Raw genomic sequence first — 15,898 nt, 5'->3', positions numbered from 1 at the left:
TCTGAACATGCTGAGTTCACAGAGCTTTTTGAGGGCAGGGAAGGCACTTCCTCCTTCCCCCCGCCCCTCACTGAATTGGCATGGATTTTTCACCTTCCTCTCAGTATCCTGAATGTCCAGTAAGCAGGGAAGGCTGTAATGTGTTAATGTTGAAATTTGGCATGGGTCCAGAGCAGGTACCTGGTTAAAGGAATGTACAGCTCCTGGGTAAACTCAAGCATGAGAGCAGGAATAAGGGAGGGTTATCCCCTGTGGGTAGGCTCCTTGTCTGGTTCAGCAAGGGGCTCGACTCCTTTTGCTAGTATCCACAACCTTAACATAAGGAAAGGGTGGGAGGGCAAGATTCAGCAATAGTGCTGGAACACCAGTTAATTCTTTGTCAGGCAGAGGACTAAGGGTAGCCCTGCTCCAGGTTGCACTGAACCTGTTATTCCTGACAGTTTTACTGGAGTTGAATTAAGAAATCTGCCGCCTATTTAAACTATATCAGGATGTTGTGTCTCTCTTCCTGCTGTGCATGAGTCCACAAACAAATACATTAAAAAAAAAAAAAGGAAGTATATGCTTCTAGAGTGAAATCATGTACTCCATGTCTTGTTTCATTCAAGAATAAACATTGATATGTGAGTTTTCAGTTCCTGGAAATAGTAAATTAAATGGACAGAGGCTTAACTAGAACACCAGAAGCAGGGACTGCTTTAATACTTTTTCTGCAAAGTTCTTTGCCTGATAAAGTTCATTACAGTAATGGCATCTTTAAAAGTGAAACACAGTCAACTGAATAATATATTTCTCACTTCAAAAGTACATTTTTCTTCTCTGAGCTTTCATTGTTACATACAAAATCCTCCTTAGAGCCACTACAGGAAAATGTTACAGGGCAGATCATCAGTGGATGTAAATTGATTTCAGTGCTGCTACACCAATTTACACCAACCAACAATCTGCCCGGGAAAATTTAGCAAACCAGTATATTTAAGTGAACACTATACATTTTTTAAAAACAATGGCAATCACTCTATACTATAGGGGTAGAGAAGTGCCTTTTCTTATGAAATTCCATTGAGGTTTTCCTGAGAAAAATCACTTTTTCCTGTCTTGTACTTGCGTTCCTCAGGAAAATTCTGGCAACATGCCAAAACAATAACTAAATATAAATATCCTTAAGTTGGGCCCTTGTGCAACCAAAGCAGCAGCAGACCCTACAATGGGAGCTGCAAGAGCAGCTGTAGTGGAAAGGAATGATGAAGAATTGGTGCAAACCCACCTAACCACTTTCCGGGACCCAAAACATGTCACCAGAAGCCTATCCCCTCCTTGAGCTACCAGCTAATACAGTTAGCCCTGTAGGTCAAGTAGTTGCAGTCTGAGCTGCAATGTCAAAGAGGTTCACAGATCAAACCCTGTTAATGATGCATGATGGGAATGGATAGAATGTCATCTTTGAAGTATTTCTACACTGCAATGTAAGCTCAGGGTTAGTAGAACTCAAAGGTAGCAGACCCTGGGTTTGTTAACCTAGGGCTTGAGTGTCAACACTCATTTGTTACTCCACATTAGGAATGGTTGAACCTCAGCTCCCAGACTAAGGCTCCAACATCTACACTGCATTTTGTGATCCTGAGTCCAATCACCCAAATCCCAGACTTCCTAGAGTACTCCCAAAATGTGGCCGCTCTAACCCTTTGTTCATGGTGCAGTGTGGGAAAACTTGATCGTCCCAAGAACAAAGAAAGTTGGCCCATGGGACTGTTAAATACTTTCAGCAGACTTCCAGAGCACAATTCCAGTAGGGCTCCATCTACACTGCAAAGCAATAGGGTTTGAACCCTGGGTACCAGCTTGACTCAGGCTTAGACCCTCCACCCTCCTGGGCCCCTGGGTCCAAGAGCTGGGTGAGTATGATTTGTGTGTAGACAGAAGGGGTGTTAGGCTTGAGCCTGAGTTTAAACCCTGGGTTTACACTGCAATGTGGACATACCCTCAATCACATACCAAAAAGCCACATTAAAAGTAAGTTGTTCAGATTGAGAAATCAAGTACTCAAAACTCAGGAAATGCCAGATTTAACTTGCCTGAAAACCTTAATTCTGCCCCCTTGTGCTCATGCACTATTAATACAGTTTTAATTACACAATCACATCTTGTTCTTCCCACAAGACCCCTGGCTCATTTGGTGCACAGAATGGATGCACAAGAGCACAGAATCAAGGATCCACAAGTTTAGGCTTAAAATCGGAGTAACTGGATGATGTTCTATGGCCTGTTATACAAGAGGTCAGACCAGATGATCTAAAGGTCCCTTCGGGCCTTAAAAATCTATGAATTATTTACACCCTTCATCCCCACACTGTATACAGTCACACACAGCCAACGTGTTCAAATGTAATATGGCCCTACACAAGGAAGTAAGGAGACAAAAATAAGGGAGTACTTTCATTCTCAGAGCAAGGAGGAACTAGGATGGGAACTGCTGACTAAGTCACAATTCCTTCCCAGGGTTCTTCCTAAAGCAGTGAAACCACATAAAGGGTCTGTACATACCACTGTGAGCAGAACATGAGTTCCACTGAAAGTTCCCTAAAGCTGCCGTGCCACTTTGTTTCTTTCTGTGTTCATATTTTAAAACAGCTTATTTAAAAATACAATTGGTGGTGTTTTATTGGTGGGTTTTGGTTTAAAAAGAAAATGAGAATCAGGTTTAAGACATCACAACATGATAGATGAAACATTTCTGTTTGTCATAATGAACTTTTCGCTTCTCTATTTTTAGCTGAGCTCGTTTCATTATGGAAAATGTTTAAGTGTATTTCTCAATGTCATCTTACAACACCACACTGTTTACTTTTAAAAAAAAATCAGCATTTAGGGCCCAATCCTCCCATTGAAATCGATGGGAAAATACCATTTTGCAGTCAGACCATTAAGTGATGTGTTCCTACAGTCCTTACTCAAGCAAATCTCCCCTGAAATCAGTGAGAGTTTTGTCCAAATAAAGACTGGACCAGCCCCAATATGTATAAGAAACCGTCACTATTCACATGTACAAAAAAACACAGTTTCCTCATGTCTTCTGTAAAGGTGCAAGTTACTGAAGGGCTGTCCAGCACAGTCAATTTTTCCACTGGCTTTATTTTTTAAAACTAATTTTGTTCAAAGTACTCTTCCAAAAAATAGAAAGTTGAAAGATAAACATACTTCTTTTAGCAAATGCCAGAAGAAAAATATGTTGTGGCAGTCTTTGGCCAACTTAAAATTGAAATGAATTTACATAATCAAAAATACATCTTAATTTTTGTTAAAACATTCTAAAAACTGACTGAACACATTTTTTTCAGATGAAAAAGTTTTACAACCACAGAAGTATTTTGCTTTGTAATTCACTCAGTTGCACACACCTTTTCCCCCTTCTTGGGAAAATATATCAATTACTTATTTTAAAAAAGTATTTTTGGCATGGCTGACCTGTAGAGATATGGAGCTAAGCAGAGTCAGTGAATCCGCTCACTCTGATATACACACATGATATGCAATTAAAATCTCCATTCACATTCCTACAGGGTTGTCAATCAAGAGAAAAGCCTTTTTGACAACATTCAGTGAAGCGTACCAACTAACTGCTGAACAGGGACTTAAACAGTAACAGCTTTTGTTACCAGCAAGAATAGATTTTACCAAGATTGGGTTGAGTTTCTAAAGAAATCATTATGTTCAACATTTTGGGGTTTTTCATTAAAAATGAAAATATGTCAAAAAGCTTTTGTATACTAAGCTATGATATTATGTAATACATCAGAGTTATCAGATATGTGAAAAAAACTAACCTTTGGACTGTAAGAAACAATTTAACCTTTTACATTTAGAACAATGATTACAAGGCAGTTTATTGGGGAAAAGAGGACATTTTGACCTGTTTGTTATGCACTAGCAGCTAATCTTTTCAACATTTTAAGTTGTCTGATCACAAATTAAAATTGGGAAGTCACCGTCCAGTTACCAAAATTATCCAGCTAAAATAACATAGTAAACATTCACAGCTTATGTGAACCTATTATTAGTATTTCAGAACTACTGCGTGAGCCTACATTTTCATTCATGAGTCTCTCTAGACAATATTATATACGTAGAATCTTTTCAAATGAACACTGAAGATGTCATGGCTATAACTTAGTTACTGTTTAGTACCTAATCAAAGAATGTATACCTCACAATAGCTTTAGTATACTTTAAAGTCATAAATCTATAAAAGCAGGGCACAGTAAAAATGAATATACTGTGCTTGTTAATCTGCTGCTGTGTGTGTTTTGAGCAATTAACCTTGGACTACAATTCTGAAACAAGTTAATATCAGATACTGAAATATTTTCCTTCTTACTTATCATGCTCTCTAACTGAAGAGAAAGCAGATGCATCCTGACTATTAACAGTCATGACAAATTGCCTTACTAATGAATGTTACACACTGAAAGTGCCATAACTGATTAAACTACAATTTCCCACTACCAGATAGAGAGAGACTTGGGAACTCCAGCAGTGGACAACTCTGATGTTCTGCCAACAGGCCTTCAGGGTACAGTGTGGTATTTAGAAAAACACACTGTAAATTCCATATGAATATATTCTAAAAGACTACATGGATACAACAGGTTTTAAAGAACATTAGATGAAACAGCTTAGATTTGTAGCTCATGAGTCATGTAAAAAGGATGTGTTTTAACAATTTTAGAATCATTACAAGGCTGGGTTAATAATATTTCTGTTGGGTTTTTCTACTCAACCACCCCCCTCCCAAAAAACATTGCTTGTGCTTTGCATTTCACATAAAATCTTTTTGTCAGTCTCTTTGTTGGTGCAAAATTGGCAGCAGTTCAAATCCAAAGTACTCCTATTCATTTACTGACCATTAAACCAATGTCATTCTAGTTCACATCAGCCAGAGAGCTAAGCTCTAAAAAACATAAAAGGCTTGCTTCACCACTGACGAATAATGCGTACATTTTTACAGAGCTTAAACCTTAATGCTTTGCTTGAAACTAACAATACAGTATATCTTATCATTCCTTTTTCACAAGCAGGCAGCTGCTGAAACGCTTGCCACTTCAAAATATCAATTGCTTGCCAGAGTTGTCCTCAACACACCCTGTCAAACTCATGTATATTGTGCAATGAAAATGGTGCAGGACTGAAAGCTAGAAATTGTGTCAAATTTTGCTGTAAGGGTATGATGTGCAAAGAACAATGTATGACAACCATAAAGACTACAAACAATAGCAGAGGAGCCAGACACTACATACATCACAACTGCGCCAGTACATATTTTATTGTATGTATTATATATTTAAAGCATGACAAATGTACCATTGTAGACTGTGCTACACAAAATAGAAACCCTTCAGCTAGTTAGGCTTTTTTTCATTTCTCTTGATGACAAATATGTAGTTAAATTTCTCTGCTTTTTGAGCATTTGTCTGAAAATCATATAGGAAAAAAGTATAAGGTTTTCAAAATGAGTAACAGAAACCAAAAGACAACAGTACAAGATGAGAAAATGAGATTTTGTTCAGTTAACACTTTTGCTTCTCTCTGGGAAGACACAGCCAGGGTTTCCTTAAAGAATATCTGAGGCTATACAAGAGAAATACAATAGCACTGTGCCCATAAATTACAGTATACCTAATTTTAATGCAGATAAGTGCTGGTCTATTGATTTGGATGTTTCCCTGGCAAAATGGAAATTCCATGTGAACTTGCTCTTTGTCTACAGAAAATAAATTTTAAGCTCTTTATGAATACTGCATTTTATGCCAAAAGGGAAATAAATAGGTTGCTAACATAACATATATATGGACTCTGAATAAAGTAAGTACGGGAGGGGGTGTATGTACATATATATTACACACACCCCCGTTTTTTCACACTTCATAATGTTTTCTTCAAGGGGTCCTGGCTGCTGAAAAAATGCTTCTTTTCAGAGTACAATCAAGCTAACTGAGGGAAAACTGGCATAATAAGCAACACGTCAAGTTAACTGTAAAGGTGACCATAGTAATACTAATCCTAAATTAAAGCAACCACAGATTGCTGAAATGGAAAAAAAATGTTTATGAGGAAAGATTAACATGAATATCTATTAATCTTTCCACAACACTGTTTAGGCTGCAAAAGTTTTAACATATAAGTTTCTAGAGGGCCATTAACTGATATCAGGCTAACTGAAATGAATATAAATGCTTTTAAGGTGTTAATAAATATTTTGGAAAGAGAATAGGTGTTTTAGGTGGCTGGGGGTGCTGACCTTTGCTGTGTTTATTAGAGGGACAATGATGCATTATTAACACACAGCAGCTGTACCTGAACTGCTGCCATGAACATAATAGCCTTTTATAGCCATCAGGGGAGTGAGATAGGAGGCCTTTATTAACCACTAGACATGATTAGCACATTATGTGAACTTTAGGAGGCAAATTATCTCTTACTGAAATATGTTGGTTATAAACTAATTGTAAACATGAATTTAAAACCTTACCAATGCAAAACTAAGAGTTTTACTACCATTTTGCAAATCATTGGCTAGCAATCTTAAGAAAAAGGGTTTCTGCTATATTCATACAATCTACCAAAACAACTATGTCTCAAAGACCTGATTCAACTAAGATCAAACTATCAAAGTATTAACAACTCTACTTCATGAATATTAATCTTGAGAAATAAAATAAAACATAAATTCAGTAAAACTGTTAATGAAGAAACCTGTTTATTTAATATATATTTTCTATTAATATTAAAAGCAATTCTTAAACGATTAGTTTTGTAATACATTTTCAAGAGTTAACTTGAAAAAGTAACATCATACTTTACTTCAGAAAGCTTAATTTTGGGAAAGATTATCCCATTAGCCTTAGCAAATGAACACAGCACTGAGAGTCCATTATGAATAGTCTTTTATGCCCTAGCAGAAAGTCATTAACATAGAATAAATCATTAGCTTTGATATTAAGCTTCTACTATCTGCAGGTTTCTATGACTAATGTTCATAACTGCATCTGCCAAATGAGAAAATATACTTTTTTTTGAAAGGTTATCTTCCATTTTACTATTATTTTCTGCCTTTGTATTATTTATTACTATTTCAGGATGATATAAATGTGATATATACATAAGGAATAAGTATTTTCTGTTATATACAGACACAAATCCTGTATGACATTCCAACCAAAAAGATGACCTATAATCATTTAATTTTTTTTATATATATATATACACACATACACATACACACACACCCTTTCCCTTCTCCTGTAATAATTGTCCAGATAGATCTTCACCTTCATGTGTTATCCATCACATTCCTCCTTCTAACTAGCTTCCTTGTTAACACATTCTGATTTCAGTGTGAGTTCTTCTCCAACAAGGAACATAGGACTGGGCCCCATTATGGATTTCCTTACTATAGCAAATTTAATAGCAGCTGTAGCTCTCCTGGAACCTTTAAGACCACACAAAGGTCTAGAATAACATTAGGAGACAAAAGCACTATCAAAGAAGCTCCATTTCTGTGTTTAGCCAGCCTGTATTTTTGAAAAAACAATCTCCACCAATCAAAAATAGCATGATGAGCTAACAGGCAAGGATGTGAATGCTATGACAATCTAACATTTTCACTAACCTGGATTTATCAGATGCTCATGAAACTCAGGTGTGTTTTGTGACTTGGAAGGCAGTATGTTTCTTGGGAGGAAACTATGCTATTTGGATCTCTCTCAAATCTGCTGACAGCCCAGCAAGAAACATTAACAAAATAGTTGAAGAAAACTGCTTAGATATATGTTTGTATTGCAAATGAAAGATTAAATACATGTATCAGTACAGCCATATAAAACACAAACTAAAAATAAAATATACTGTATAAAAGATCACAGGAGAGAGAACACCACAAGCATAAATATTAAAAATAACAACAGTATCATGACCTTTGTAGTAAACAATTTAATTTTGAAGATTTAACTCAAAATAAGAGTTTAGCTTTTGATTTTCAGTCAAACTGTTGGCTTATCAATGTAAAAATGCTTAAAGAAAAAAACATCGAAGAAAGCCAATCCTGGAAAACAAACTAAGCTGAAAAGAATTTTGCTTCTTAGCAATGGCCATTATGAAAAGCAGTTTTGTTACTGTTGTTGCTGATGCTACACAATCAGTATCTAAGTATAGTGTATTACCATGTTGCCATTTTCAAACTGAATGCTGTAGGGGAAAGTGTTATGACCAAGAAAATCTCATTCAGGTTAATGTGAATTCCATGTCTTAAAGTATTATGTAAGTGCTGCTATAATTAACACTCTGTTGGCACTTCCATTATAAACCACATTTTTGAGTACTTTATAACTCAGCCTTTTTAATGAGAAATTACTCCTTGGACAGAAAATTGGTACATAGGTTGTATAACACCAGCATCAATGCCACCAAAATGTTTAAATCGATTAGGCCAGATTTAAACTGAGCATTTTAGTGTTTACAGCCTATGCTAGTTGTTCACAAAACATGTGTCCACTTCACAAAAATAAATATAACTGCCACTAATTGTCATGATTGTCAATTTCACAGACCAAGAATTGAATGGACCCAGAGACCACACACTCACCACTACAAGTGGTTAATACTGAGTCACATTGCCAAAGCACAGGGGAAAGCTTTTGCTACCGCTATCCATGCTCTGTCGTGTCTGCTCTCAATTTGGGATCTCAGTCTCCAGAAATGTTGGTCTATTGCCTATCATGAGTATGACATTCACTTCGTTTGAAGAGCACAATATAAAAATGGAAAACTAAAAACTGTCCATTTTCATGTGACACTATGTAATGGAAAATCCTGATTTAAGAAAAACAAAAGGAAAGCTTTGCAGGCTTCTAGGAACTGCATGGTGCAAGCTCCTCATGAAAGTGCTGAGTGCCCTCAACTTCCACTGAAGTCAATGGGAGTTGAGTACTAATTTTCTCATAGGATCAAGCCCTGAGTCTTTATGGTGGATAGTGACATTAGCTATGTTTTAATTTGAATGAAACGCTGTACTCCTAATTTAGCATACCCAGCAGTGTACTGGTTTAGCTTTTTGTCCATAGACCTCACAACAGCTATTTTAAAGGCAGTGTTGCAAAGCTGAAATCCATTTTCTAATGGAACAATAAAATGTTACCTTTCAAAGATGTAAAAATGTTCTACAAAATAGGAAAATCTAGAATTATCACAAATATTACGATTTTAAAATATGGCAGCGAAAAGTTTTCTCAAAAGCCCATGTATATAGTAATTCCTATATTCCATGAAAATCAGGATCACATATTTTCCGAAACACTGGAATCTAAGCAGTCGTATTTGATGTTTGCTTGTATCTCTGGGACTTCATACTAGGAACTAGGGTCTAATCTAAGAGAAGTTCATTCAACTTCTTAATATGTGACATTTTTCTGAAATCTATTATAAGGCTTGAAAGCTTGCAAAAATCAACAACCAATGAAAACATTAATGTGACAGTTTAATCTTTTCTCTAAAAAGCACTAACAAATATCAGGTATGACCATCATGCACTAAGTTACCAAAGTTGTTTAGGGGAAAGAAAAAACATACCCTACTCAACATAAAGATTTAATTGAATCATCTACTGTTACGTGATACCCTAAAATCCCTCAAAAATACTGATACACAATTCTAGTTTTAGAGCTCTCTCTGGAGATCCCAGCATTTAGGAATATCAGCAAAAGAATGTATGCATAGTGAGCCATCAGAAAAAGTAGACCTTGGAAAGATACACTCTGGGACATTTTGTAAAGAGGAATATCCGTGTTGTATTTAGACCTGAAAATGTAAAATATTCTAAAATACTTCAGCTCCATTTAAGTCAAGTCACTAACAAAACTCTTATCTGTTTACAAAATATTACCCACGTTTTTTCACTTCAGTGTTATACAGCTTTTTCATTTTGTTTAGTCTTTGATTTTTGCAGGGGCAGGTTTGAGGGGGGGTTCCTCTTATTTTTTAAACAGCTACATTATTTCTCTGTCATCAGGCTATATTTTTTCATTGCATTAACAACTACCAGTGTATAAAGAGTGGATGAGTTGTAGGCTTCTTTATTTCTGAACTAGCTAGACTAGAATCCAGTGCATAATTCTGCAAGGCTAACTATTGGGAGCAGTAAAGACCATTATTTTCTCTCCTACTGTTGGCAGGGGTCAGCATCTCTGTCATCAGCAGTGTCAAAATATAATTATATTACTGATCCTTATGTGAGCAGATACTTAACACATGAAAACACCATAAAGTTGAAGACATGAAAATGTTTCAACTCTTCTTGTAATACTTGTGGAAACAGTCTTTGGAGATGGCAATACAATGAGGAAAGAAGAAGGAATATTATTACTGGGTAGGTATATGTTTAAACTGATGATCTGACATCTTCAAATAGTACAAAACCCAGACAATATTTTACTACTGAATTCATGCAGTATGCTTATTAAACATAATTTATTTTTGTAACATTAAATTAAATTAAGAGATATGATGTTACTTAAAACAGACGTCAATTAAATAAACTGTTCTTATTAGCCCATAAATGTCTGAAATGCAGTTATGCTTCAAGTTTCAAGAGATGAACAGTATTACCTCAAGTCTAAATCTGTATGTCCACTATGTTATTTTAAAGGCTGACCTATATACAGCAGCATACCATCCAGTCTGTCTGTTTGTATAAGAGATACCTCACACAGTTGCCATAACCAACATTGTTTGCATTGTTCTTTCACTTTTCTCCTTCCATGGGTTATGTGAGAGAAACAAGGAAAAGTCTGCATTGCAAGATATGCAAAGCAAAATGTGCATTTAACAGTAAATAAAGGAATGTTAAAATAATGTTCTAAACATTTGTGCCTAAGTTTATAAAACAAAGATCTAAGCAGTCTTTTGAAACAAAGACTGCCACCTGAAACGCAGTTGAGCAGAAAGATGGGACTGTATGATCTACATTATTGCATTTTCTTTTAAGAAGCCACCAAGAGTGATTCATTCTGACTACAGATACCCAAAATACATATGTATATGTGGACTGCATAATTAAAAGCCTAAAACAATTATCTGATCGTTAATAAAATGTATGTTAACAGATCACTTATAAAACTTTGAAGTCCCTGACTATCTGGGCAATGTACCTAAATTAGCAGCCATTTAATTAAAGTAAATATGTCACAGAATAAAGTTAATCAAACAATCTTTAATTTTTACTGAAAACAACCCACAGATAAGGGGCCAAACCCTGCAATCATTATTCAAACAAAACTTCCATTATTTCTAAGAGAGCAGGATCCTGTCCAGAATGAGGATTCCAGGATTTAGCCCAAGGTAAACAACATCAAACAAAACTAGTCTATCATTCTACTCTGGAATATGGATCCATCACACTCCAGCAAATGATACCCTTTGCTTTTAGATATCAGCTGTAAATAGTCCACCAAACTTTCTGAAAACAAGTTCTAGGAACCTCCTTCAAGCCACTAAAAACACATGAATGAAAATGAGTGACAGGATGAATATTTTTAAAGCAACTAAGTGTTTAGAGCAGGGCAGATAAGTTTTCACAGCAATGTTAATCATGCTGGGTAGAGGAACTGAGGGAAGAGGTTGAAAATGAAATGTTCAGTAAATGCATGCCTCTCAAGGGCCTAGCAAACCTATTCAGTCTATTTAATATAATCAATGATCAGTGGCAAAGATGTTTGATAGAGGCATGTTCATGCTGTAGAAGGTAACTTATATGAAATATTCTTTGTAAGTCTTCTCCAAGCATAAAAATTATGTCTTATGACTGTGCATTTTTTAAGTCCATTATCAGTCCAGGCTAAGTTAAATAGAAGAGTTACAACTTCTCTACAGAATGAGTGCCTCATTTGCATTTAAAAAGAACAGTTTGCTCCTTCATACATGGCATGACTTAAAAGAAGCTTCAACCAGCTAGTAAAAAAAAAAAATAATAATCTGAAAACGACTTTCTAAATTAATTTATTCGATTTGCAGTGCAACCAACCAAAAATGATTTAGAGCACTTAATTGGAAAATGATTTAATATATTAAAGTAATTCCTGATTTTCCAAAGCATTTAACTTTTAAATTAAATCTGGCCCACTTTCTCAAGAATGATGAGTGAAATGTGTATTCAAGTCATTACCTTCTTTTTGAAGCTTTAAATCACTGATAGGTTTAATAACGTTTGTCCAGTTTCATTGCCAAATGGGTCTTCAGACACTCTGGTGCATATGTCATTAATTCTACCACATTCTTTACTTTCCAGAACTTGAAGGTTACAATTTACAATAAAAGAGAAAATATTGAATATGGCAAGTCAGAGACCAAAAGCAGTATCACAATGATCGCTATGAACACATTTAAAGTGTACCACGTATATTCTCCTGCACGCAGCTGCCTCGCACCCACCCCCATCCCATCCACCCCCAAAGTTCACTCTTCTCCCAAACTTCTCCTGATCTATAGGGCAGCCTGCATAGACACTGAAAACCGTGGTTACTTAAACATTGCTAAAAAATGTTCCTCTGGGATCTCTTTTGAAACTTCCTTAGGGATCAGTCAGAAGGGACCTGATTTAACCCTGAATTCTCTAACTCCATTGACTATAGGAGAGTTACACCAAGGATGAATTTGGTCCTTTATGTTGCGAATGGTAGGTTAGATTATGCTAGAAACCCTTCCTGAAAACTGAGGGGGGGCTTCATCATAATGCTGCAAACACTGCTTCTAAACAGATTATATCTGACTTTATTGTTTGTTTATTTTTTATCACTGAGTCTATGCAGTTGCCAGGAGTGAAGGGGACAGCCCTAAATATCTATGACATGTGGTGTGATTTGTGAACCCACCATGACAATGGACAAGCAGAAAACACAGTAGTGTTTTCAAACGAGTTAAACTGAGAGTACTGCTCCTCTGCATTGGGCATCTCCCCCTTCTCCCAGTGCGTGTTGCAAGGGTTGGGTGGCAATTAGCAGGCACAGAACCCTCTGAAAGAAATACCAAACAGCAAGCAAGTCTCCTTGCTAACTACATACACTACCAGCAGCAGAGTTTGCATTGCATAAACATCTGCTACAGTCTGCAACAACAACCTCCCAAGACAGATTTTAAACAAAAGCCTAAAACACACAGGTTTAAACAAATCTTCCGGTAAGTGCTTGTTCCCAGCTTTCTCCCCTGGAGGGGGTGTGCTCAAGAAGTGCTTTGGGTAACTTGCACTTCCTGATTATTTCCTATGGCTAGCGTTTTATTCGTGGGCAAAGCCCATTCCACAACAGCAAAGAAAGTGCAGATCGTGCATAAAATAGCAGCTGGCTCACACCACTGAGACAGTAATAATGAAAATATCCCTGGTCTCTTGTTCATAGGCAGACGGATCGCGAAGTGATCCTGAATCACAGCCGCAAAACGAGTACAAGAAAACCCAATGCTTGGGTCTTTTGTAAATAACACTAGCCTGCTTTGCAATCCCTCCTTCTCCCGGGCTCTTGTTGTAAACTTCTCTCTTTAGAGACATAACCCTATTTACAGTCATTTAATCAAGTTACGGAGGAATTAATAACGCAGTTGCAGAGCCAGAACAAAGTCGATGTTCTGTTCAGAACAAACTTGTCACCACCCATTTAATTCTGTACACAAAATAAAAAGCGTGGTCCCGTCATCACAGATTGCTAAGTACAGGCTTTTCGTGAGCCTTAGGGTTCGCACATAGCTTCCCATTATGTTTTGACTTGGGGAAAACAAATGGAGAGACTTTGTTTGTTTGGTGGGGGAGAGGGGTATAGAAGACAGAGTTACCTGTTCAGTTAAATATCCCACAAGGACATCCTTTTTCCACGCTGTTTCTCAGAAAGAAATGTACAGAATAGCTACTTAGACTTCCAGTTTGGGGAAGAGGTTATGAAAAATCCTCTCCTCCCCCACCTCCCAACACACCCCGTCCGCCTCCAAACTATTCTGGGATTTTATTTTAGTCATTCCACTAGAGAGAGAGAGAGAGAAATAGATACACACACGGGTAGATTCCCAGCAAGAAGCGAGGTATCAGAGAAAACGCTCTCACTTTCCTGCACCATCAGGGTGTTTGGAAAACACCCAGAATTTGCCTAAAATATAACATTTTACAACCACATCGCCCCCCTCGAACAACTCCCACCCCGCAAGAATGGCTTTGGTGTGGCTGCCTTTGCTTGAGAGGTTAACTCAGTGTGCAGCCTGCCAAGATTTAGCTCCCATTTACGCACAGCAAAACAACACCACAGATAAAGCACCTCAAATAAAACAAAACACAAGTCACCTTGTTGCAATAGTAGGGGTCCAGGCAGGGAGAAGGTCCCAGACAAGGGGTATCAGGAGTGGCAGCAGGCTGTGGTGGTGGAGGTGGTGAATAAAATCTTACGTCCATTTCACTAAAACATCAAGCAAACTCCTTTCCTCTTTTTCCCCCCTTTTTTTACTTAACGTTCGTGCAACGACAAAAAAAAAAAAACACAACAAACAACAACAACAAAAACCCCAAGCAGGTTGAGAAGAATCAGCAAGAGGTGCCTGAGTTTAGGAGAAAAAGAAACACCTTCCTTGCCTCACATCCGTTGGTGGTTTGTAAAGAAAGAGAGAGAAAAAACTCTTCCAAAAAAGCACCAGTCTGCAGATGTCTGGAAGAGAACCAGCAGCAAACCCTCCTTCTTCTCCTAGAGCAGGGCAGGTAACTTAGAGTATTGTTTTCCCTGCACACACATGCACTGGTCGCTAGCCCTGGGTGTAGATTTCGCTCTCTATTGGATTCTCTGAGTTGTTTCCTTTCCTCTCTCTCTCTCGCCTCTCTCTCTCTCTCTCTTTTTTTTTTTTTTTTTTTTTAAATCTCTATCAGTGTGTGAGTGTTGGGGGGAGGGGGATTTTCGTTTCTCCACCTTGGGGAAGGGGGAAAGCTAGTGCACACCCGTGAGGCGTGGGGGGGGCGAGGCGGAGGCGCTCCGCTGGGCTGGCCCTGGAATGGCTGCCCCGTGCTGCTCGCCGGGAGGAGGAGAGGGACACCGTGTGCGCCGCTTCCAGAGCCGCGGCTCCGAGTGTGTTTCACACAAAGGGGCTCGCGAGCGCAGAGCCATTCGCGGCTGCCCAGGACGGGGCTGGGGAGTGCCGAGAGGGGGCGCTGCTGCAGCACCCCCCGGCCGCCACCCGACCGCCTGCCAGTTACTATGGTGCCTCCTCAGCACAGCGCGGCTGCCCTGCCCCGAGGGGAAGGAGAGGAGCCGGGATAGGGCGGGGTGGAGAAGGAGTTAAAGCAGGGGGCAGGGAGCAGCAAAAAGGAGGGTGGGGAAGCACTTAACTGGGACCCAGGAGCTCTGGGGTTTCTGTTCCTGACTCTGCCACAGGCTTCCTGGGTGGCCTTGGGCAAGTCACCCAGGGAACCTCTTCGCTGCCAGGAAATACCCACAGCATGGAGTCTGGGAGCCTGGGTCAGCCAGCAGGGGGCTCGGGAGGCAGGGTTAAGAATTGCAGTGTAGATGTTCAAGCTGGGGCTACAGCCTGGGCGCTGAGCCCCAAGATCTCAGGGCTTGGCCTCCAGCCTGAGCCAGGAAGTCTACACTGCAATTATTAGCCCCACAAGCCTGAGTTAGCTGACCAGGTCTTTTATTACAGTGTAGCCATATCTTCAGGGTGTGTCTACACTGTACATTAAGCCGAGACTCTCACGTTTGACCACAACTCCATCCCTTACGTCCACACACAGATCAGTCTGTCCTAGGACCCTGCTAGAGGCGTGGGCTAGGGCCCAAGTCTCTCTATGACTTGCAGTGTGGATGGATGTCAAGCCACAGACCTGAGA

At 38.5% G+C, this 15,898-nt stretch overlaps 1 protein-coding gene across 2 annotated transcripts in view; it reads right to left on the bottom strand.

Annotated features, from left to right (window-relative positions):
• The window catches only part of TOX (thymocyte selection associated high mobility group box), a 277,868-nt gene extending 262,747 nt beyond the window's left edge, over positions 1-15,121 (bottom strand). For both annotated transcript variants that reach the window (XM_073331081.1, XM_073331082.1), the window contains exon 1: positions 14,369-15,121. In XM_073331081.1, the coding sequence (XP_073187182.1) occupies positions 14,369-14,476 (108 nt within the window). In that variant the 5' untranslated portion in view covers positions 14,477-15,121. The remainder of the gene's footprint in view (positions 1-14,368) is intronic.
• Between the last annotated feature and the right edge of the window lie 777 nt (positions 15,122-15,898).

This window comes from Lepidochelys kempii, chromosome 2 (genome assembly GCF_965140265.1).
Source record: "Lepidochelys kempii isolate rLepKem1 chromosome 2, rLepKem1.hap2, whole genome shotgun sequence".
Taxonomy (NCBI): Eukaryota; Metazoa; Chordata; order Testudines; family Cheloniidae; genus Lepidochelys; species Lepidochelys kempii.
This window is presented reverse-complemented; position numbering and strand designations above follow the sequence as displayed.